At 35.6% G+C, this 23,902-nt stretch overlaps 1 protein-coding gene across 1 annotated transcript in view; it reads right to left on the bottom strand.

Annotated features, from left to right (window-relative positions):
- The window catches only part of LOC126883846 (uncharacterized), a 154,101-nt gene that overhangs the window by 44,112 nt on the left and 86,087 nt on the right, over positions 1–23,902 (bottom strand). Inside the window, exon 5 of the mRNA XM_050649522.1 lies at positions 3,052–3,096. Coding sequence (XP_050505479.1) covers positions 3,052–3,096 — 45 coding nt within the window. The remainder of the gene's footprint in view (positions 1–3,051; positions 3,097–23,902) is intronic.

Here is a 23,902-nt window from a genome sequence, read left to right as displayed (position 1 = left end):
TAGGTCCTTCTGGACTTCAAGTCTTTCATAAAGGACTATTCAGTCTGTAGAATCTTAGTCGACGTTGAAAATATTTTGTCATATAGTGATCTTCTTAACTTTAAGGTCTTTTTAAAATAATATTTATTCTTCTCAATTTTATCTATCAGTCTGTATTTTCTTGTTTTTCATTCCAGAGTGTAGGCATTCCTTGCTCGATGTTTTAATTTAGATTGTTTTAAATTCCTTGCTCGACTGAATAAATGTTATATTTGATCAATTGTGGAGGGATATCTTCAAAAGCAACTCAATTACAACTCTGCTCCTCATTCCTTCATCCCTTGAAAATCTTTCTCTTGTTGTTCGGCCTTCTACCTTTGTAACAATGGGTAAAATAAGGGCATTGACCAACCTGAGATTAGTATTCCTTGTTATTGTTCGGGCTTATAATTTTAATAGCTATACAAAAATATATCAAGACTTGAAAAATTAAATAATCGGAGATTGTTGTAAATACAAATTTAATATTAACTTTTAAAAACAACTTCAAAACAGCAGCAACACAATTCTGTTGGAGAAAGAAAAATAAGTAAAAATTCAAACAAAAAAGTGCATACACACGGGTTCACAAGAAAAGAGGAGGCTTACTTGGAATATACCTAAAAAAAACACAAGAAGATATTAAAAGTACAAAAATGGAAAACAGTACAATAGTTGAAAAAGTTATCTACGGAAACTGAGCATGCCTTTTACTGATTGCGGTAAAAAATCTGGCATAAGAGGATAAACAACTGAACCAAACAATGGAAATCAAAAGAACATGACACAACCGAAATGCCACCAAATGAATTAACGCAAACAACATAAAGCGAGGTGCAACAAACTCTAATAAAACTGAACTAATAGAAAGATGTAACGCAGTTCACAATCATGTTAATAGTTATAAGATTAGGACGAAAATCTGAGGAATGGAGAACCACTATTATAATTCCACGGCGAAAGGCGAAAAACGGTCCCAGCAATTATAGTGGAATAAACCTGTTAAGGCGTCTTCAATAGGCAGGCCCATGTATTTAGAATGGAAGAAAGCAGAATTTTATAAAGCAGATAAAAAAACTGTTGAATGCAAGAATGCAGGGAAAGGGAACTATTGGAAGGCAGAGAAAGTGATAGGAGGATGATGAGGACGCAAGAAGATGAGGACGCAAGATTCCCGTAGCAGTCCATTGTGGAGGAGAATGGCTACAGACCTTAACGAATGAGAGAATTTGCTAAGGAAGGCCAGGGCTCGAATTGGGCTGCAGAGCCATAGGACGCATGGATGGAAACCTGTTAAGCTTAATTTTGAATGCGCTTTGTCGATTTAGAAAAAGCATTCGACACAGTAAGGTTATCAGACGCCATACATATACTATAGACAAGTATCATCGGATCATAATCATAAAAGTGATAGAAAATATGATAGTTATGATAACATAGTTTTGAGTACATAACGTTATGAGTACATAAACATAGAATAAATGACATGAGAAATACGTTCAGGATAGGAAATATAACCGAATGGATGCAATTTCGAAAGGAATAATGGAATTGTTACATTAGCAGAATAACAGAAAATAGACTAGTTAGAATAGCCCGAGATAAGTCGCCAAATGGAAGAAGAAGCACATTGTAAATACGGCTAGATAAAAGAAGAAGAATTTTATTCAGTTATTAGTTATTATACCCAACACATAATACCATAAGCAGCGTTTAGACGCCGCGATAAATGCGGGCAATTTATTGTGACCATAAATCGATACGATTTATTGATTTTTTTTAAAGCTTGTTTAGACGCTGCGATATATTGTTACGATTGATTATAAAATGAAATAACTCGATCGTTACAATAAATTGCTCGCACTTATCGCAGCGTCTAAACCAGCGATAAATCGCTGCGATGTACGATTTACACACGACGATAAATTAAAACAACTCCATCGTTACGATAAATTGCTCGCATATATCGCAGAGTCTAAACGCTGCCATACGACAACAGTTTTTAGAACCGTCTTTTGTATCTTCTAAAATCCGAGTGAAAGTTCATATTCACATTTTGAGAACCCCTAGCAGACATCAAAAATTAAAAGGCCATTTATTCGGAAGGCAGTACTTATAATATAAACACAATCCTAATTACACATCGCACTCTTACCGTATTATTTAATGATACGGTCATTTGAACCGGTAAATCGTTTTCAGTTTCTGTTTGAACCGTTTGAAAACAACAATACGCATGTACACACACCGTGAAAAAAGCTAATGATCTCGATGTCCACAAATCGGAGGCACGTACCTCGGTACTACCGGTACGCCGCGTCGGCAGTACCGCAGTACCGGTATCGGTCAGGTGAAGAATTGAGAGTGGCAAGTGTGGAATTTCTTTGAATGCTACAAGGAAGCGTGCTGAAGCTCACGTACAAGATAAAATATATAAAATTGTGATATGTATAAGTAGTAATAATAGTATAGTAGTAATAATATTATAGTACATATCACCGAAGTACCAAGTACATAACTGTCGTATTTCAAATTATGTAAAGCCTTATTTATAATAGGTATTTTGATTTATGTATTTTACGGAACATTCTCACTCCACTAATTTTTTCTTCTTTCTTTAGTATTTTTTTTGTAATTATTGAAAGAGCTCTAACTTACGCGTTTAAACAGAACTTTGGGGACACGGTTTTATTTGCTCTTTAGACAATATCACAACCAAAAAACATAATGAGTTGTTATGCCACATTAAGAAGTCAATAGCTCCATGGTTTGGTTTTTATCTGGGTAAAAGGACATGCCGGAGTTCGGAGTCAAAGACAATGAGGTAGTGGATGAAACGGCAAAAAATTCGGTAACTTTAAATGAAAGAGAAAATTTAATAATCTCCAACGACTACATTCCAAAATTGGAGAAGGAAATCTATCCAGATTCTGTTATAAACAAGCAAAAATACTTGGCTTCAAATCTACGACAAAAAAACTAAGGAAATAGATTGAAGACTTAAAAAAACAAACAATTGTGAAACAAACTTACCTTTCTTTTTCTGCTGGAAGGTTTTGGTATATCCATGTAAGTGATCTAAAACAAAAAAGAAAAAGGTAAGAATTGTACATAATAAAAATAAATTGGAATTACAAATAATGATATCTGTTATATATAAAATAGCTAAACCTAATGTACCCTAACACAGTAGTTACACAGAATAAATCGTGTCATAGGCATCACACCCTGTTGCTCCTGAAGCAAGTATTTTGCCCCGGACAAAACCAACGCAGTACTAAAACTGCCAGTTACTCCAACACGCCATCGAGATATATGTACCCACCAAACAACAATGTGTGGTAAAAAACAGCAAACAGAACGGACCCTTATTCATAATGATCTTCTTGGGACAAATGAAGACCAAGTAACAGAATGAAGAAACACCCGGAGAAATGGTCGAGTAATACATATGTTCTTGTCTTTCAGAACAAAGACGCAGCGATGAACAGAAGATGAGGACAAATAACACAAATAGAAGATCAATACACAAAATGTATCGGCACAAAAGAAGATAAACTAACATCCCAAATTCATAGGATTAGGGAACTAACAAAAAATAATCAACAAGCAACGACAAACAAAAAATCAGCAAGAGATGGGTCAACTTCCAAGAAAACTAAAAAGGGAAGCTTGATGCAATGCCTATACCTCGTCTTACATGGTTCGTTGGGAGGTTCCTTCCCCTGCAAAGATGCAGAAGATGAGGACATGGTGTAAAACCCTAAAAGTAGGGGCTCTTAATGTGCGTCTTTGTGCTGAACAATGTTAGTGACAGCACACAGACTTTTACATTTATTTTATATGACACGGAATTTTTATCTGATAAAAAAAAAAAAAAAAAAAAATTGCAGGTTAGAAAAATCAGGATAGGGTCTTGGAATCTTGGTAGTCTTACAGGTAAGAGTCTGGAGTTAGTGGATGCGCTCAAACGAAGAAGAGTTCAAATTGCTTGTATTCAAGAAACTAGGTGGAAAGGACAAAGGGCGAAAGAACTAGGTGAAGGATACAAATTGTGGTATGTAGGGAGTAGTAACACTAGAAATGGAGTTGGTATAATTGCTGATAGTGAAATGAAAGATAACGTAGTAGAAGTTGTAAGAACTAGTGATAGAATGATGTCAGTGAAATTTGTAATTGATAAAGAGGTATTGAATGTTGTTTGTGTGTATGCTCCCCAAACAGGTCTGGGTGAGAATGAAAGAAGAGCTTTCTATGATCAATTAGGAGACGTACTGAGTGATATTCCAGCAGAGGAGAAAGTTATAATAGGAGGTGATTTCAATGCACATGTGGGCCAAACCAAGACAGGATATGAAACAATACATGGGGGATTAGGCTTTAGAACTAGAAATGAAGCTGGAGATGACATGCTTGAATTAGCAACAGCATTGGATATGGCGATTGTTAACACATTCTTTAAAAAGAGAGAAACTCAACTTATTACCTACAAAAGTGGACAACATCAATCCCAAATAGACTACTTCATGATAAGGAAAGAAGACATACGTGAATGCAAGGACTGCAAGGTAATAGTGAGTGAGACAGTAAGCCAACAACATAAGCTGCTTGTTCTGGACATCGAAGTAAAAAGCGAAACTAAACAAAAATATCGGAGAGGACCACAAAAAATCAAATGGTGGCTGCTGAAAGATGAGAAAGAAGGTCTATTCAGGAGAAGAATAGTAGAAAAAATATGTTGGAACATGAAAGGAAGCCCTAATACAATTTGGAGAAAAATGGCCAGTAGTATTAGAGAGACTGCTATTGAAATACTTGGGAAAACGTCAGGAAAAAAGTTTGAGGATAAAGAGACTTGGTGGTGGTCAAACGAAGTACAAGGAAAAATAAAAGAGAAGAGAAAATTATATAAAAAGTGGCAAGAAACCAGATCCGACACAGATCTTCAAAACTATATGGTGGCGAAAAAGGAAGCGAAAGTAGCAGTAGCAAAAGCCAAAGCAGAAGCGTATTCAAACCTATATGATCAACTTGATACCAGGGAAGGCGAAACGAAGATATATAAAATAGCCAAACAGAGAGTATCCAAAATGTATCCGAGATGAAAATAATAAAATACTAGTTTACGAAAGGGAAGTCAAAAAGAGATGGAGAAAGTACTTTGACAGCTTACTAAATGAAGAATTTGACAGACAGCCTGTAGAGTCAACGGAGACAGTAGCAGCAATGGTCACCAAAATAACAAACGAGGAAGTGGCTCAAGCGCTTCAAAAAATAAAGAAAGGAAAAGCGGTAGGACCAGATGATATTCCTGGGGAAGTATGGAGAGCATTGGGAGAGACAGGAACAAGGTGGCTAGCAGGTCTATTTAATAGAATTATGGAAGTCGGACAAATGCCAGACGAATGGAGAAGCAGTATACTGGTACCTGTTTACAAAAACAAGGGAGATATACAACAATGTACAAACTACAGGGCTATAAAACTGCTTAGCCACACCATGAAAATATGGGAAAGAGTAATTGACAGACGGATACGTGAAGAGACCGAAATATCCGAGAATCAATTTGGCTTTATGCAGGGTAGATCAACAACAGATGCAATTTTCATTATAAGGCAGTTGATGGAAAAATACAGAAGTAAAGAAACAAACGCTCATATGGTATTCATTGATCTTGAGAAAGCATATGATAGAGTTCCTCGAGAGATTCTGTGATGGGCACTCAATAAGAAAGGAGTCCCTGGTGAATATGTAAAGATTGTGAGGGATATGTATGAGGGAGTAACGACTAGTGTTAGGACAGGTGTGGGAGAGACTGATAAATTTCATGTGAAAGTAGGATTGCACCAAGGCTCTGTGCTTAGTCCGTATTTATTCTCATTAGTTTTGGACCAGATAACAGCGAAACTACAGGGTAACATTCCATGGTGCTTAATGTATGCTGATGATGTCGTGTTAGTACGAAATAGTGAAAGAGACTTAGAACAAAAACTGGAACAGTGGAGACAAGCTCTGGAGGAAAAAGGTTTAAAACTTAGTAGGACAAAAACAGAGTATTTGGAATGTTCATTTAAAGATGGAGCTACTACAAATAAAATGGTATCTTTGGATGGTGAAATGATTGTGAAAAGCAATAGTTTTAAGTACCTAGGATCGGTATTACAGAGTAATGGAGAAATAGATGGAGATGCATGCAGTAGAATTAGGGCTGGATGGATGAAGTGGAAAGAAGCGAGTGGTGTGTTGTGTGACAGAAAAATTCCAATGAAGCTGAAGGGAAAATTCTATAAAACAGCCATAAGACCGGCTATGATGTACGGGACTGAATGTTGGGCAGTGAAAAAGAAAGAGGAACAACGAATGCATGTGGCGGAAATGAGAATGCTTAGATGGATGAGTGGAGTGACAAAGAAGGATAAAATTAGAAATGAGTATATTAGGGGAAGTCTAGGTGTGGCACCAATTGATGCCAAAATGAGAGAGCATAGGTTAAGATGGTTCGGTCATGTTCAACGTCGAGACGTTAATCACCCAATACGAAGAATAGCTGAAGTGCAGATTCCTGGAAGGAGTAGGAGAGGAAGACCAAAGAAGACCTGGGGGGAGGCGATAAGGCAGGACATGTTGGTAAAGGGGATTAACATTGATATGACCCAAGACAGAATTGTGTGGAGAAATGCAATTAGGGAAGCCGACCCCGCATAGGGATAAGGCAAAGAGAATGATGATGAATGATGATGACGGAATTTTTATCTGATACTCTATCTATGCAACTAACCATTTAAAAATTGTGTAGAAAGACGTCTTTATTGCATTTATAGACGATTAAAACAGCTTATAAGAGCATAAAACATGAGTGATTGGCATACTCAAGAAATTTTGAGTCCACACATACAAAGCTACTATTACATGTCTAAGTAGAGGATATATTCCAGATACCGACTCCAAACCAGGGAAAAATGACAAAATTAAACATAAACAACTACGACATGCTAAGGACATTTTCATAATTCGTACTTTCCTCGGTATACAGATCACATGCTATGATTTTTTGTGGCGGATATTCTTGGGTTGGGTTGATTTCATCTAATCAAATATACTATCTTTTAGTAAAGTCGTCCCAGGAACGCAACTCATCAATATTGGCAATATCATTTTAAAGTCTTCTATGTACTTCTATGTACTATGTACTACTGTATACTATGTATAATACATGTCTGAATTGCCGATATAAATGAGTCAGATTAAATAAATTATTAGAAGAACAACATTTTTGTTTAATTTAGTATTAATTTGTATTTTGACGACGATACCCGACTTGGGCGTCGAAACGTTAACAAAATCATTTTTTTTTTTCGTAGTTTGACGTTTCAAATTTTTAACCTGTTCCACAATTAAAACTTCTCCTGTTCCAGTGTTCCCGTACATTAAAGTTGGTCCGACTAGACACCGTTAAACCATTAACAAATTTTCAGCTTGCTATTAATCAACTTTTTTTTGGTACCCGGGATCCAGGCCTAATAGTATTAATGCCATATTTGTTTTTACCGATTATATAGCCAAAAGTTCCTTAAATACACTAGTCAACACTTGGCTAGTTAATGTAGCAATTTGTGGGAAGGAATCTGAATAATGATCAATTTGAAAGCAACCTTACTTTTACTTGCGCGCGTTACGTCACTGCCTGACGTGACATCATCCTTGTATTCACAGCCTACTGTTCGTTTGGACTATGTATGTAGTTGTTGCAATCGAAGGTGCCTTTTCATTTAAATTATTGTGTAATTAAAAGAGGTGTTCTAACTTTTCAATGTTACTTTTTTATAGATTTATTAAGTGTGTCGTGATGATCAGCAAATGTAAATTTTCAAGGACCGGTCATATTGAATATACATATAAATATAAACAAAATTGCAACTAGTTTTAAGTTCATGGAATTCGTAATTGCATCCTCTGAGTGCTCTGAGTATCAATAAATAATATAATGATTTACTTCTCTTCTGCTAACATCTGACACACCAAAATATCGTTACTTCCAAATTGTCAGCAAACTTGATTTGACTTTTCTATTTTTGTAATCGGGCAGGTTTCGGTCTTTTGTTAACCCAACTGGCACAAAAGTCCTTCATGACAATGAGGCTTGTTCTTTGATGACAATACATGCAATTTTTGTAACAGAAGGTGGCCTTGTATGTCTTTAGAAAGTGCCATACAGGACGGCAGGGATAACTACTGTGAAAAGGCGAAATACCTATATGTTTTTGTGGAATATTTTAGAAGAATTTGTCTTATTGGTCGAATAGTACAAGAATAGTATTATGTAATTTATTCTTTTCTGTGCTCACAATTTTGACAGCAAAATTTTTGCAATACAGTGATCTTTATAATGACACGTATGAATAAAAATGAGCATATAGTTTATACTCCAAATGTTGGGAGTACATACTCCACTCTACAGGTCTAAAAATTAAGAGAGTATCTACTCTTATGTACTGTGAGTAGAAACTCATCACATCAACATATTTTTATTGATATGAAATGGGACATAAACTTTACATACTTATGAAAACATACTCGGAGTTTATTGATCATCCATAAATTACGTCGTAAAAATTTTGGAGTTTTTAATACTCTCCCCCCTTAACCGTCGTAAAGCGTCGTTTGCAGTTGACCCCCCTCATACCGACGTCGCAATTGCAACTCATGACCCCCCTTTTTAGTGATTTTTGTTTTAAATTCCATGTTATTCCTAGATTTTTAAAAGTTAGCTCTCAAAGTATACTTACGAATGTATCAAAATCAGTATGTATTACTATGTAGCTCATTAATATCCGCGTACTCTCACTATCTCAATTCACTGTACAGCTAATAATTAGCTTTATAGGGACAAAAGACAACACTTTTATCGGAGTTCCTATACTTTCTTAACTGCATCATATAAATCTTGATACTTATTTTGTTTTGATTTCAATGCCATTTCTTTTATTAAGTATAAATAGATACAATGTACAACTAAATAGAATAGAATATTTTATTTCTATTCATTCTTTTAGAATTTTTTCACACAGAGTATTCAGTAAATAAGTGAACAGTTTAATATTTATTGCTTCCACACGTTGTTCTTAAAAGAAGCGTTTGTTTAAAGACATAGGACAATGTTTTATTGTTTGTTATTCTGTATAAAACTGCTAGCAATATTACTAAGGCTGTGAGTGATAAAAACGAAATGAAAAGTATGCGATAAAAGTAATATACAAATTCTTTTTCATTCTAAAGTAGGGTATATTTTTTATATTCGTGAACTTTAAACGACGTCGGATGTGCACTTATGGCCCCCTCCCCCTGTCGTATACCGTCGTAATAAGCAAAGTCCCCCCTCCCCCTTTCAACGACGTAGTTTATGGATGCTCCCTTATACTCCGCTTTTATTCATAAAACCCATTTTGTGGTTCGTAGGGAGGAACCATTTTGCGAACCAAAGATGGTTCCTCCGGAGGAATATGTATCTATAAATTCTGACACACCAAACCACAATCGATTGAAAAATACTATGTAAATCATTTACAAAACGTTATTTTAAATGTTTGTGTTTGTACAATTTGTTATCCAGGCTTAATCGCTTCTTTCTCCTTCCTATTGGGTCAGTTCTATGATGTATTTTCCTGCACTTTGATGAACAATATTTTTAATATTTAACTCTTTAATAAATTTTGTGGTAGGGGAATGGGGGGCATGACGGGGTCTCGAGGTAAGACGGGGTACCGCACACAAACAAGAAACTACACGTTGGTGAATAGCATGCAGTAACTCAATAGGAAGAGTCATTCGACTTAACGGTCCCTGCAAGGGAAACCGTGAATGAGAGTGCACGCGTTTTTTGTTTACAAACGGAAAACTGTTTTAGCGCCCCGTTGATCTAATTTTGTGCAAGGACAACCATCGTTATTTTAAGGTAATTATGATCACCTCATTAATGTCTTTTTTATCGTTGTTTACTAGTATTCTTATTTTGATAATGGCATATTGTTTGTGTGAATACGTTAAACATTTAATTAGTGAATTTTTTTTGTTCAAAGTTACCTTTTGAGGCAAGATGGGATATTGGGTGCGGGGTATGATGGGACATTGGTGGTAAGTCTGGGTTAATTTAAATTTTTAATAAATAACATTGGATCATTATTTTAGATAATACCATGGTACGTACTTACAAGAAAAAAACAAAAAGAGGAGAGTGGTCGAGAGATGCTATGAAAACAGCCATAGATAAAGTGACATCGTCAGAACCCTGGGTAGGCTGCCAGATCTGTGGATGTTGAGCTCACAATGCTTGTGCTAGGGTGGACAATGAAGATCTGGAGCAAATACACATTTTTGTTTGTTTTGTGAGAATTAATTAGCATCACCATCATGCCCCAATTCCATTACCCCATAGTATGGGGCAAGATGGTTTTTCATAATGTTCTTATTAATGTCTGATTGTTGAAAAATGTGATAGGTTGATTTTCCAAAGATTGTACCAAATCATATTTAGATTAATGACGTACCGTGCCATCAATTAGTAATATTAATAAACGTAGTAATTATGTTGTATTTTTGTTATTTTCCTTAGCTACCCCATCATACCATACCCCCCTTACCCTACCTTCTTAGAGTTGATACGGTAAAACCTCGATATAACGGACTAATTGGGGGGACGAGATGTTTGTTAAAGCCGAAAGTCCGTTGTATAAAAATAGGTTTAAAATCAATCAAATTCTTTTTGGAAATTATGTAGGTACTGTATTTAGGTACAGTGTACAAATCTGTAAGTTTTGAAAAAAATTAATAAAGTTTTGTTCGCTACTTTCTTACTTTTCTACTTCATAATATACTCATTTGTTTGACAAAATTATTCACTAATTCATGGGTTGAATAAACGATGTATTTTTTGGCAAAACATACATTTTTTTTTTTTTAGTAAAAAGAGAAAATCAAAGAAGCGGCTCTAATTATGTTAAATGAAACCAATTGTGTCGCAAATTCCTCGGTAGAATGCAGTATGATGTGGTTACCCATACTGAAAGAGGAAGTCAATAGAAAGAAAATACCACGATTAGTAAGTCAATAACATATCGAGTTAGTACAAATTTTATATTTTAGTATTACTTATTGCATATCTATGTATTATTAATATTATTTATAATTCAAACATATTAAAGTCAGAATTTGGTATTAGTTTATTGAAGGTAAATTAAATGTAAGACCAAATACTTACGATGTTGGGATCGTATCACGAGGTTTTTTCCTGGTTTTCCCTCGTGATTTACTATGGAATCTCTAACGCGAGAATTTTACTGTCATCGTTGCATTTGGTTGTCTTTTTAAAGACAGATCACATGCTATGATTTTTTTGCGACGGATATTCTTGAGTTGGGATTGATTTCATGTAATCGAATGAACTATCTTTTAGTAAAGTCGTCCCAGGAACGCAACTCATAAATATTGGCGATATCATTTTAAAGTCTTCTACTTTAAAATGTATAATATACGTCTGAATTGCCAATATAAATGAGTCAGATTAAATAAATACTTAGAAGAATTTTTTTACTTAGCAACAACATTTTTGTTTATTTTAATAGTATTTTGTATTTTGACAACGAAACCCGATTTGGGCTTCGAAACATTAATAAATTCATTTTTTAGAAAAATTGTGGCTTATTTCCCATAGAAAATATTTAATTATAAAAATGCCACAAGGAAATAGCTTCAGAACAACATTAAGTATTATTATAGTAGCCAATCCATGCGATCCATCGGCGTTAGCACAAAGCAGTGCTGAGGTGTTTCCTTTTTGTTTTTTCTTGTAGAATTCGATTTTTCATATTTTTTTGCATTCAATTTTTTTTTACATTTGATCTCATTTCTTGTCCGTTATATCCGAAGTCCGTTAAATGGAGGTCGGTTCTATCAAGGTTTTACTGTTCTTTGTTTCCTCTAGACCACATATTTGTGAACTATGGAAACTTCCTTTTATTATTCTATAATAATCTTAGAAGGGAAGAAAAGAGAATGTTCAGAAGAAAAAAGAAAGAACAATACGAACACGCTCTAAACGAAATTGTTAACTACCACAATGGAAAAGACATATGAAAATTCTACCAACAGATAAATAGCTGCAGAAAAGACTTCAAACCCAGAATAATAGCCTGTAAAGATAGGGACGGCTCTATAATTAGTAACAAGGAACATATACTAAACAGATGGGCGCAACATTTTGAAGAACTGCTTAGTGGCAATTATGAAGATGGCGAGATGGAGGATCCCATGCTTCAAATTAATGAAGATGATCGGCAGCCACTCCCCACCGAAGAAGAAATTAGAGAAGCCATCTTAACACTTAAAAATAACAAAGCCCCCGGTTCGGATAATCTTCCTGCTGAACTCTTCAAAAACGGCGGCGACACCCTCTTGAAACACATGCATAAACTGATAACTGCAATTTGGCAACAGAAAGAAACACCCACAGACTGGAAGTTGGGTGTACTTTGTACTCTACACAAAAAGGGAGACATGATGGTGTGTGATAATTATAGAGGCATCACTCTACTCATTATGGCATAGCAATCCTACGCTGAAGAAATAGTAGGAGGATATCAGTGCGGTTTCCGTCCTAATAAATCAACAACGGACCAGATATTTACAGCGAGGCAGATCCTTGAAAAAACCCTAGAGTTCGGCGTAGACACCCACCACACATTCGTGGACTTCAAAGCCGCATACGACTCAGTTAATAGAGGCAAACTTCTACTAGCTATGGTAGAATTTAAAATACCGCTTCATTTTGTCCAATTAACTGAACTTACGCTCACAGGAGCAGAGAGCGTGGTAAAAATCCAGAACGATTTCTCAAGACCCTTCCATTGCAAAAATGGACTAAGACAGGGTGATGGAGTATCGTGTCTCTTATTTAACCTGGCATTAGAAAAAAAAATCGAGAGTCCCAAATTAATACGAATGGTACTATCTTTAACAAATCAGTACAAATTGTCGGATATGCAGATGACATAGACATCATAGGAAGATCTAAAGAAGCTCTGACTGAAGCATTTCGGTCGTTAAGAGCATCTGCACAGAGAATGGGGCTAAATATAAATGTTCAAAAGTCCAAATATATGTGTTGCACTAGGTCAAGCAACCAGATACCTATAAGAATAATAATTGACGACCTAGAACTGGAAGTTGTCGACACCTTCATATACCTAGGCTCGCTGCTAACTAAAGATAACAATGTCAGTGAAGAAATTAAAAGAAGAATAGTGCTCGCCAATAAGTGCTACTATGGCTTAAGAAGACAGATGGCCTCAAAAATACCTTCTTCTTCTTCTTCTTCTTCTTCAAATGCAAATCCACTAATGGATGTTGGCGATCACATTTTCCATTAACTCTCTGTTTCTTGCAATGTGGATCAGTGATTGTATGTCGGTAATCCCTGTCCATTGCCTTATGTTTCGGAGCCAGGACATTTTCTTGCGTCCTATTACTCTCTTGCCTTCAATTTTACCCTGGATTATAAGTTGAAGGAACTGGTATTTTTCGTTTCGCATGATGTGACCCAAATACGCCGTTTTTCTTTTCTTGATGTTTTCGAAAAGCTGACGTTTTTGGTTGATTCTTTTAAGGACATCCACATTTGTGACTTTCGCCGTCCATGGTATCTTTAGGATACGGCGATAAAGCCACATTTCGAAGGCTTATAATCTGTTTATATCCCTCGTTTTGAGTGTCCAGCCTTCTATGCCATATAGCAGCACCGACCACACGTAGCATTTAGTAAACCTTAGTCTCAGTGTAAGGTCGAACTCTGAGCAGCTCAGTACCTTCCTGAATTTTACGAAAGCTTGTCGAGCTTGCTCAATGCGACATTTTACTTCCCTGTCCGATGCCCAGTCTTCAAAAAGCCACGTTCCTAGGTATTTGAATTTGCTCATTCTCTCAATGGACTTAGTATTCAGTGTTATGGTGGAGTTTTCAAATGCATCCAAGTTTCTGGAGATGATCATGAATTTGGTCTTTTTGGTATTAATCTCTAATCCCATTCGCTTACTGTATTCTCCGATTATAGTGACAAGTTGTTGAAGATCTGCTATGTTGTCGCAAATTAAGACAGCATCATCAGCATATCGTATGTTGTTGATTAATACTCCATTCACTTTGATTCCCATCTCTGCATCTTCCAAAGACTCTTGAAATATGGCTTCCGAATAAATGTTAAATAAAAGAGGGGAAAGCACACATCCCTGCCGAACACCCCTTCTTATATGTATGGATTTGGATATAGAATTGTCTATTTTTAATTGTGCTGCCTGATACCAGTACAAGTTTTCAATGCATCTTATGTCTTTTTGGTCTATATCAAGCTTCTTGAGGATCTGCATTAACTTGTGATGTTGGACACTATCAAACGCTTTCTCGTAGTCTAGAAAGCACAGGAATACGTCCTTCCTCTGATCGTAACAATTTTGGACCAACACCTGTGTTGCTACTATTGCTTCTCTTGTTCCCAAACCTTGCCTAAACCCAAACTGAGAATCACTGATGTCCCATTCACATTTTTTGTATAATCTTTGATGTAGTATTTTTAAGAATATTTTTAAAGTGTGACTCATCAGGCTAATGAGTCTGTGATCCTCACATCTTTTTGCATTGACTTTTTTGGGTAGGGGAATAAATGTAGAGAGCAACCACTGCTGAGGATAGCAACCAGTTTCATAAATAAAATTAAATATTTTATGTAGTGCTGAAATTCCCCTTTCATCTAGTAGTTTGAGTATTTCTGAAGGGATTTCATCAGGTCCAGGTGCCTTATTGTTTTTTGAATATAATATTGCATTTTCTATTTCCTCTTTAGTAATTGAAGGGCCAGTCAGCTGGTCGTCTGTATAAACTTCACTCATGGGTCTTTCGTCATGAAAGAGCTCCTGAATACAGTTTTCCTATATATGAATTTTCTCTTTTTCACCTAGCACTACCTGGTTATCCTGATTAACTATAATAGTTGGTCTTCGTTTTCTGTATATTCCAGCAGTCTCCTTAAGCTTTTTATGTAAATTCCGATCGTCGTGCTGTCGTTGTAAATGTTCTAGATCGATACATTGTTGCTTAAGCCATTCATTTTTTGCTATTCTTATCTTTGCTTTTATTTGCCTGTTAATGTTTTTATACATATTGCTGCCATCTGGGTCATTCTTGTGTCGTCGTCGTTCATCCATTAGTAATAGTATTTCTTCTGTCATCCATTTTTGCTTCTTGTTCTTTGGTTTGTACCCCAAGTTGCTTTTCATGATGTCTGTTACAGCACTTGTAATCGTATTCCATGTTGGTGTTAGATCTTCGGTAATGTTTGTCGTCAATATTTGAATTTGTGTGTTTATTTCATTACTTATTACTTACACAAAAATACCTAGAAAAATTAAATTGACTGTCTACAAAACACTAATAAGACCAGTGCTAACATATGGTTCAGAAACTTGGTCACTTACTCAGAATGACCAAGAACTGTTCAAACGTTTTGAGCGAAAAATTCTAAGACGAATTTATGAAGGCATAATAGAACAAGGTTTGTGGCGCAGGCGTTACAACTTTGAATTGTATAGAAATTTTGGAGAACCTGACGTTGTACAATTCATTAAGGTAGGATGCCTTAGATGTATAGGTCATGTAATCAGGCGAGAGGAAGATGCCATAGTCAGAAAAGTTTTTGACCGAAGAGGGCCGATAGGACAACGAGCAAGAGGAAGACCGAGACTTTGGTACCAAGTCAACTTAGAAAATGATTTAATATCTATTGGAATTATAGCATGGAGAAGAGTTGCCAGGGACAGGGGCGAATCGAGGATTGTTCTGAAGAAGGCTTTGGCTCATAAAGAGCTGTAACGCCACTGATGATGATTTTATTTATTTAGCGTATGGCAATTTGATACACAACATTATCACACATATGTTATAGTCTAACATCTAATGTATTAATATATTCAATCGACGCTGGTGTTGCAGAGGCGAAGTCCAGAGGATCTCCATCATACTTTCTCCGAGGGCATTCGGCAATCATATGCTGGATGGTCTGTTTCTCGGCGCCGCAGTCGCACTCAGCAGAGGTTCTCATTTTCCATTTATAAAGGGAATCTGCGCAGACTCCATGACCCGTTCTTATCCTGTTAAGAGTTGACCATGATTTTCGGGGGAGGTCAAAACCTGGTGGAGTTTCTGTGATGCATGGTGTGTTTCTCATTATTAGGTTCGATCTGTCGCTCTGCATGTTCTTCCACTGGGAGTTCATTTGGAAATTGTTGGAACTCAAGTTTATTGCATCTCTAGTCGGAGGTTTTCTGGAGCGCAATCGATGTGAGTTAGCGTCGGCGACATATGTGTGTATAGGTAACTGCGGGTTGTTAAGCAGCTTTTGGAATTCTCTAAGCAGAGCATGCTGACGACGAAGGTTAGGTGGAGGTATGTGGCTCAGTAGTGGAAGCCACTCCACAGGTGTATACTTGATCGTTCCAGATATGAGACGCATGGCGACATTGAGCTGAGTATCTATAATTTTTGTGTGAACGCTGTTCAGCCAAACAGGGGAACAGTATTCAGCTGCGGAGTATACGAGTCCAAGGGCTGAACACCGAAGTGTACTTGCTGTTGAGCCCCATGTAGTCCCGCAAAGCTTCTATATGATGTTGTTACGGGTTCTCAGCTTTGCTGCGGTGTTCTCAAGATGTTTCTTATGATCAGGCTATGATCTTCTGGGAGCAACCTATCACCATGCTTATGGTACCGCCAACTACTAATGATGATGATGAATTGTCTAACATTTAAAGGGTTTTCGCCCTTATATAATATTGCTTGCTCAAGCATGGCAAAAAAACCCGTAAACCGCACTGATGACCTACTTTTTACTTTGAAGACATTCTGTGATGTAACCCTTTAAGGGATTTTAAATAAAATATACCTTTTATAAAGGATTTTACTAATTTTTTGTGATTAATGGTATACAGCCAGTTACAGGACTTCATTTTCCTTGTGGATTTTTATAACAACTATAAACTTATCTTGTGAAGTTCTCCTGGTGTAATGCAATAAAAAACCCACACACATTCTTTCAAAATCCCCAGCTTTTAATTTAAGTAAATTCAGCCATTAAAATTCAGTATTTAGTAACTGAAAATATCACACATCGTATTCAAAACTGTTTCTTTTTATGTTAACGTTCTCACAAATAAATCAAAAGCCGATTCGTATGGTGAAACCTACCGAAATTTTAATTTTATTGGCTAAAATAGAAAGCAGATTTTAGAATGTAACAGGTGTTTTAATGTGCTAGGTAGTTGCAGCTTCGAAGGAAAATCTCAATTATTGCCAAAATGTACTAAAAACCGATGTAAATACAAAGCCAAAGAGAAGATCCTCAAGTAAATATAAAGAAAAAACCACTATTTAATACTTGCAATAATTTGACCACTGAGTCAATTGAAGAAGACTGAGAATGTACAACATGTACACAAGAAAAAGTATTTTCTACAAGAAGAAACTATAAGACATGTTCTTTCAATCTCTTCATTGTTGTCGAAGAGCCAAAATGATTTCAAATCAAACACATCAGGGAAAAAGTTTTTAGTTATATTGAAAATTATTGACATGTAAACTCGTCTCGGTCCTCATCTCATCTATTACTGAGGATAATCATGTTCTCCAATATTCCTATCAAGTTTTCCATTTGGTCTCTATCTTCAGCTGTTCTAAGAGTTTCGTATGAGCGGCCTGCTGAATTTTGAATTTGGTTGGACCGTCTTCTTTCGTCCAAAGATTACAATGATACAAGAATACAAAGATTGCAATGGGCTGGACATGTGATAAGAATGGGAGAGGATAGGCTACCAAAAAGACACTGAATGCTAGAATATATTGAAAGAGACCGGTTGGAAAGCCAAGAAAGCGCTGGGAAGACACAGTAAACAGCGACGCACAAGCACTTTTAGGAGTCCGTGTATGGAGAAGAACAGCCACAGACAGGCAAGGGTGGAGGCAAAAAATAAAGGAGGCCAAGGCTCAATTTGGGCTGTAGTGCCGTAGAAAAAGAAGAAGTCTTCTTTGGTGACCGTCCTCTTGGTCTTATCATAGGAACGATTCCAGAAACAATTAATCTCTCTAAATTATCATCTCTGCGAACCACCTAACCAAGGAACTATAGAATTCGCTATAGACATGTTGTGAACAACCTTTTTTAATGTCAAATTGGTTAAGAATGAAAACGCTTGTCCGATGATCTATCCAAGGTATACGCAGCATTCTTCTTCAACACCACATCTCAAAAGCACCAATTTTTTGGCGTTCTTTTGAGCGAAGAGTCCAAGTTTCTGCCCGTATAGAAACATTAAGAACACCTTTCATTCGAACGAAGTTCATTAACCAACCTCATCTTGATTTTTTGAGAGGTAAATCTGTCTTTCCAGACTTTCGTTAGGCTACTCATCGAATTCGCAGTCTTAATTATACTAGATCCGAGATGGTGAAAGCTGTCTACTATCTGGTAGTCCTGCAAGTGGTTACTCAGCTGAATAGTGTTGAATCTGTCTATCACCATTATTTTCGTCTTGTTTTTATTATTTCTATGACCAACTTTATTGCTTTTTCCAACTCAACTCTTCGCAGGAGATCTAGAATTTCTTGTTCATTTGCTGCAATATAAGTGTAGTATCATCAGCAAATCTTAAATTGGAGATTTTTCTACCAACGACCGTTACTCCATCGACCCATCCTTCCAAAGGCATCCTTATAACATGTCCATCATGTTTTGCTAATGACCAAGTAATACTAGCAGAAGATCAAGATCATATCCACTACATGTTGCAAAAAATAGATAAAGAATATACCAAATGGAGTTAAGCCATCAAAAACAAAGCCTGTAGTAGTGGGAGGTTAAGGAAGGCACTTAGAACTAAGAGGCACACAAATCGAAAATACTATTAGCTATAAATATCTCGGTGTAAACATTACACACAATGGTTGGAATACAAAAGAAAAGCGACATGTGGTTCAGAGTTTTGGATAACAAATAAAAAAGACGCATCCAAATTAAAAGCAATGAAAATTGACTATTGGCGTAGATGTAGATGGCATAGGGTACATTCCATGTCAAATCACTCAGGCAAAAAATTTTGGATCTCCGATTTGTCTGAAAATTGGTATATAGCTTCTGCGGGACGTAAAAATAAGATATTTAAGGTCAAAAAATCTTCTTCTTCTTTTTTTCTCAAAATGTTATTTTATGCGATTTTACAGTGATTTGGTGTTTATTTAAACAAATATGCATTTTCTGTCGTAAAGTATCAATGAAAAACATAATATTTTAATAGAAAGGACTCAAAAATGTCATTAGATGGCATTATAACAAGTTATTTTGAATCAAAACAAGTTTTTGATCAAATTTTATAGTGTAAAAAACGTTAAAATACCGTTTTTTACATTTTCCTCCATTCCCAAAATACATCATCATCAATTTGGCTGAAAATTTGCCCACAGATAACCAAAAGATAGGACTTTAAGTGGATAGAAGGATTTCAATTATATTATAATACCAAAAAAGTTACATGCAGTAATATCAGACTCAAAAGTATATATTAGTCCAGTCAGGATCGCATTTGACCTTGAATGCCGAGCTGCCCAAAATTTTATTTTTCTGATCTTTAGGGGAGTCAACAGTAGCCTAAATTTAAAATCACGAATGAATTCCTCCGTTACGTTAGCCGCCATCTTGATTTTAAAGGATAACCTGTTTTGCTCAATATCTCCGCCATTTTTAACTTTTCGACAAAAATGGTAGGAACTGAAATTGTTCCAAATAAATCGTATTTACAATTATTATAATTTCTTTTTAACAATTTTTGTCGTGATGTCGATATTTTCGAGTTAATTGTACTTACAGTAGATGCCTATATTTTTGACTATAATATTGCATGTAACTTTTTTGGTATTGTAATATAATTCAAATCCTTCTCACCACTTAAAGTCCTATGTTTTTTCTATCTGTGGGCAAATTTTCAGCCAAATCGATTATGATGTATTTTGAGAATGGAGAAAAATGTAAAAAACAGTATTTTAACGTTTTCTACACTATAAAATTTGATCAAAAGCTTGCTTTGAATCAAAGTAACTTGTTATAATGCCATATAATGACTTTTTTGAGTCCCTTCTATTAAAATATTATGTTTTCCATTGATATTTTACGATAGAAAATGCAAATTTGTATAAATAAACACCAAATCACTGTAAAATCGCATTAAATAACATTTTGAGAAAAAAAGAAGAAGATTTTTTGACCTTAAATATCTTATTTTTACGTCCCGCAGAAGCTATATACCATTTTTCAGACAAATCGAAGGTCCAAAATTTTTTTTGCTCCCAAATTGAGTGATTTGAAATGGAATGACCCATAGACATTTCACATCTTGGTAATCTATAGATTACCGGCATCCTCCTGTGTTTGTTGTACATTTATTTAATTTAAATTTCAGTCACATTATAGTAGAAAAAGTAAATACGATTCAACTCATCATAGTAGCGATGTGTGATTTAGGTGTCTGCAAATGATTTACTTAATAAGGGTAAGAACATAACAAGTGGGTCGCGGTGGAGGTGGAGGTCGCGGTTGATGTCGATATCCATGTAAAACAAACACATTGTAGTGAATGGAAGAGAACACAGCAGGTAAGTCGCGGTGGAGGTTTAGCGCGATGCCATCCAGGAGGTTTACATCGATGCTTTTGAAAATAAAGTGAGTTCGTTTTACATGGATGTCTACTGCGCGGGCTACAAGGATGCTTCCCTGTGATTGGTAGCCATTACCTGTGATATCTGAGTTGATACTTTTTATATAATCCCTTTTTTGTATTCAGTTTATTTTTGAATTTCTAAAGTAATTAAATACACTAAATTTTTGAAATATGAAGGACGATCTGATTATTTATAGCCAGGGAGGTAGAGTCAAATTTGACCGGAGCATTTTAGCATGGCTGTTTTCTTTTTATTTAGGTAGGTGTTCCAAAGCTTATTAACAAATGATGTGTCAGCTGGCCCAAAACCGGGGATTTTAGACAAGAAAAGGTAAAATATGAAAGTTGATGGACAAACGCTACAACTTAAATGTCAAATATTTATATACGTTATTCAGAACATTTGATAGACTTGCTTACTTGGCTCCTACCTTTCACTCAGGAGATCCGGGTTCAAATCCTGGCGCAAAAAATTGTTTTTGTTTTTTAAATTTACATTTTATTTTGAAAAATAGTTATTTTTATAATACCACGGCATGTCCACTTGGCCAGCTAACATTTTTTGCAACGTACATGATGCAGCTGACGCTTTCTTATTACAATCTAAAATTCATAAATTATTGATTTATACTTTTTAATCTTTGCCACACTAGTCAAAGAATATTTTTTTATTATTAACTAGCTGACCCGGCAAACTTCGTACCGCCTTAAAACTAAATAATGTTTGAAAGTTTAATACCTAAAAATTACCAGAAAGCCAAAAAATACTAAAAAATATTGCGTACCTATACTTTTTTCTACCAAATGCATAGTTTACGATTTTATAAGGGATATAGGTACAGACAAACATTCATTTTTATGTATTATAGAGAATAGGGAAATATTTAGATTGTTATTAAAAATGGGGGTTGGTGAGAGAAAAGTGAAGATTTAGGGTTGTATCTTTCGGTTCTACAACATATAAAATTAAGAAAAAACAGTTTGTCCAAAAAAATAACAAATAATGTCTCCCTTTCCACTTAGATTGTTGGTCTTACCAACTCAGGAACCTTCAGAGGTTCATGTACAACAAATTTGCTTATTAAGATGAATCATAATATTATGACCAAAAATGCATAGTTTGCGATTCTATAAAAGACAAACAGATTTTTTTATATTGTCTCGTATAAATAATAAAAATGTGGTGTTATAAAAATAATTATTTTTCAAAATAAAATGTCAATTTAAAAAAAAAACAAAAAGAATTTTCCGCGCCAGGATTTGAACCTGGATCTCCTGAGTGAAAGGTAGGAGCCAAGTAAGCAAGGCTATCAAATGTTCTGAATAACGTGTATAAATATTTGACATTTAAGTTGTAGCGTTTGTCCATCAACTTTCATATTTTACCTTTTCTTGTCTAAAATCCCCGGTTTTGGGCCAGCTTACACATCATTTGTTAATAAGCTTTGGAACACCTACCTAAATAAGAAGAAACCAGCCATGCTAAAATGCTCCGGTCAAATTTGACACTACCTCCCGGGCTATTACAGCTGACATTTCATCACTAACATCACTTGACTGACACAACATCGCAAAAGCACAGTCTTTTTGTCATTCAAATTGCATTAAACTACTTCACTTGATAGTGGTTTTAGCTCGACTGACAGCGCAGGTGACCTCCTTGCTATGTGCTATCGACATCGACCGCGACTTACCTAGTAGCATCCACCGCGACCTACACCTCCACCTCGACCCACTTGTTCTGTTCTTAACCTCATCATCACATTGTTTGATTTGCTTGTCTAGAAAATGCTTAGAAGAAATGCGTTCAATGTGCTTCCCCGTTTAGGATTTTGTCCTCTTCAGGGTTTGTGTTCTTAACCTAATAATAGTCTCCCTTTTATACTGCTATCGCGGCTTTGGGAATATAGCAGGGTAGTCTGCTATATCTAGGGCCTACGGTATTCAAGGAAGGTAACAGGGCCAATGCTACGCTTCAGCCGCCTATTATTACCTCTGGTTTTACCCAAAGTACTCATTTTGTTCAGGCTGGGACCTGGGGCCTACTAGATGTTCTCTCTTCGATCCCTGGCCTACCTACGTGGAAGTCAGACATCCTATCGTCTGAGCTATCCGGTCCAATGTTTTACTTACATTTTCGAAAAAAAGATATATCTTTGTTTTGCTTCTAAATTATTTGATATTGTTTCGTTATTTAAAAGTACACGCAAATGAAAGATTAATTTACCGAAATACTTTCCGACGAAATTATTTTCGTTTATCCAATCCAGTACCTGTCAAAAATAGATCTGATTGACGGACGTTGACTCTAGTAACAGAACATAATAAATATGAGTATCCAGCTGGTATTTCGTGTAATTAAATTCATAATACTTCAATCTATTTATCTATCTGAAGGAACGAGATAAGGCTTGTTTATATATCAGTAGCTAAAGATGACAGAGATACGATTCGAAACCAGTGTTGAGCAAACATAAATATTAAATTGAATTTGACGTTGATATATATCTTTAAGAAATATCCAACTGAAATAGAAAATAGAATGGAAAATGTACACATTGTAAGAGGTTTTTACTATCTGTTTTTAATACAAGGGGGACAAATTTCTTCTATGAAATTGTAAACTATTAGGTTCGTACATTACAGTGGCGTGCTGGCCATATAAATGAAACGGTGCAATCACCGAGAGGCTGCGGCCTCTCGAGGCCGGTTAAATAAGTTTCTTTCACAAAAAATTTTAGATGTAATTTTAGATGTTTGTTGGATTAATTTTAAGTTTAGATGAGATTAACAGTGCTAATGACAACTCGTTATTTATCTGAAGCTCACTTGAAAAATATCGCAACGTTCGAAACAATCCTGATTGCTACAACATTTTTGAGGATATTTACTGTCACAACTCCTCTTTCTGAAGATCTGTAAACAGATGGTTTGAATATTTTGGCTACGTACGGAATGGTTAAAAAAAGTCTTGAAAAATTAAAATGTCTTAGGAATGATTTTCAAACTAAAAAAAGCTTCCATTTCATTTATTATATGGGCGAATTCAGAATTAGAAAAGAATAACTCTACCACACTAATAA

Source organism: Diabrotica virgifera, chromosome 4 (genome assembly GCF_917563875.1).
Source record: "Diabrotica virgifera virgifera chromosome 4, PGI_DIABVI_V3a".
Classification (NCBI taxonomy): Eukaryota; Metazoa; Arthropoda; class Insecta; order Coleoptera; family Chrysomelidae; genus Diabrotica; species Diabrotica virgifera.
This window is presented reverse-complemented; position numbering and strand designations above follow the sequence as displayed.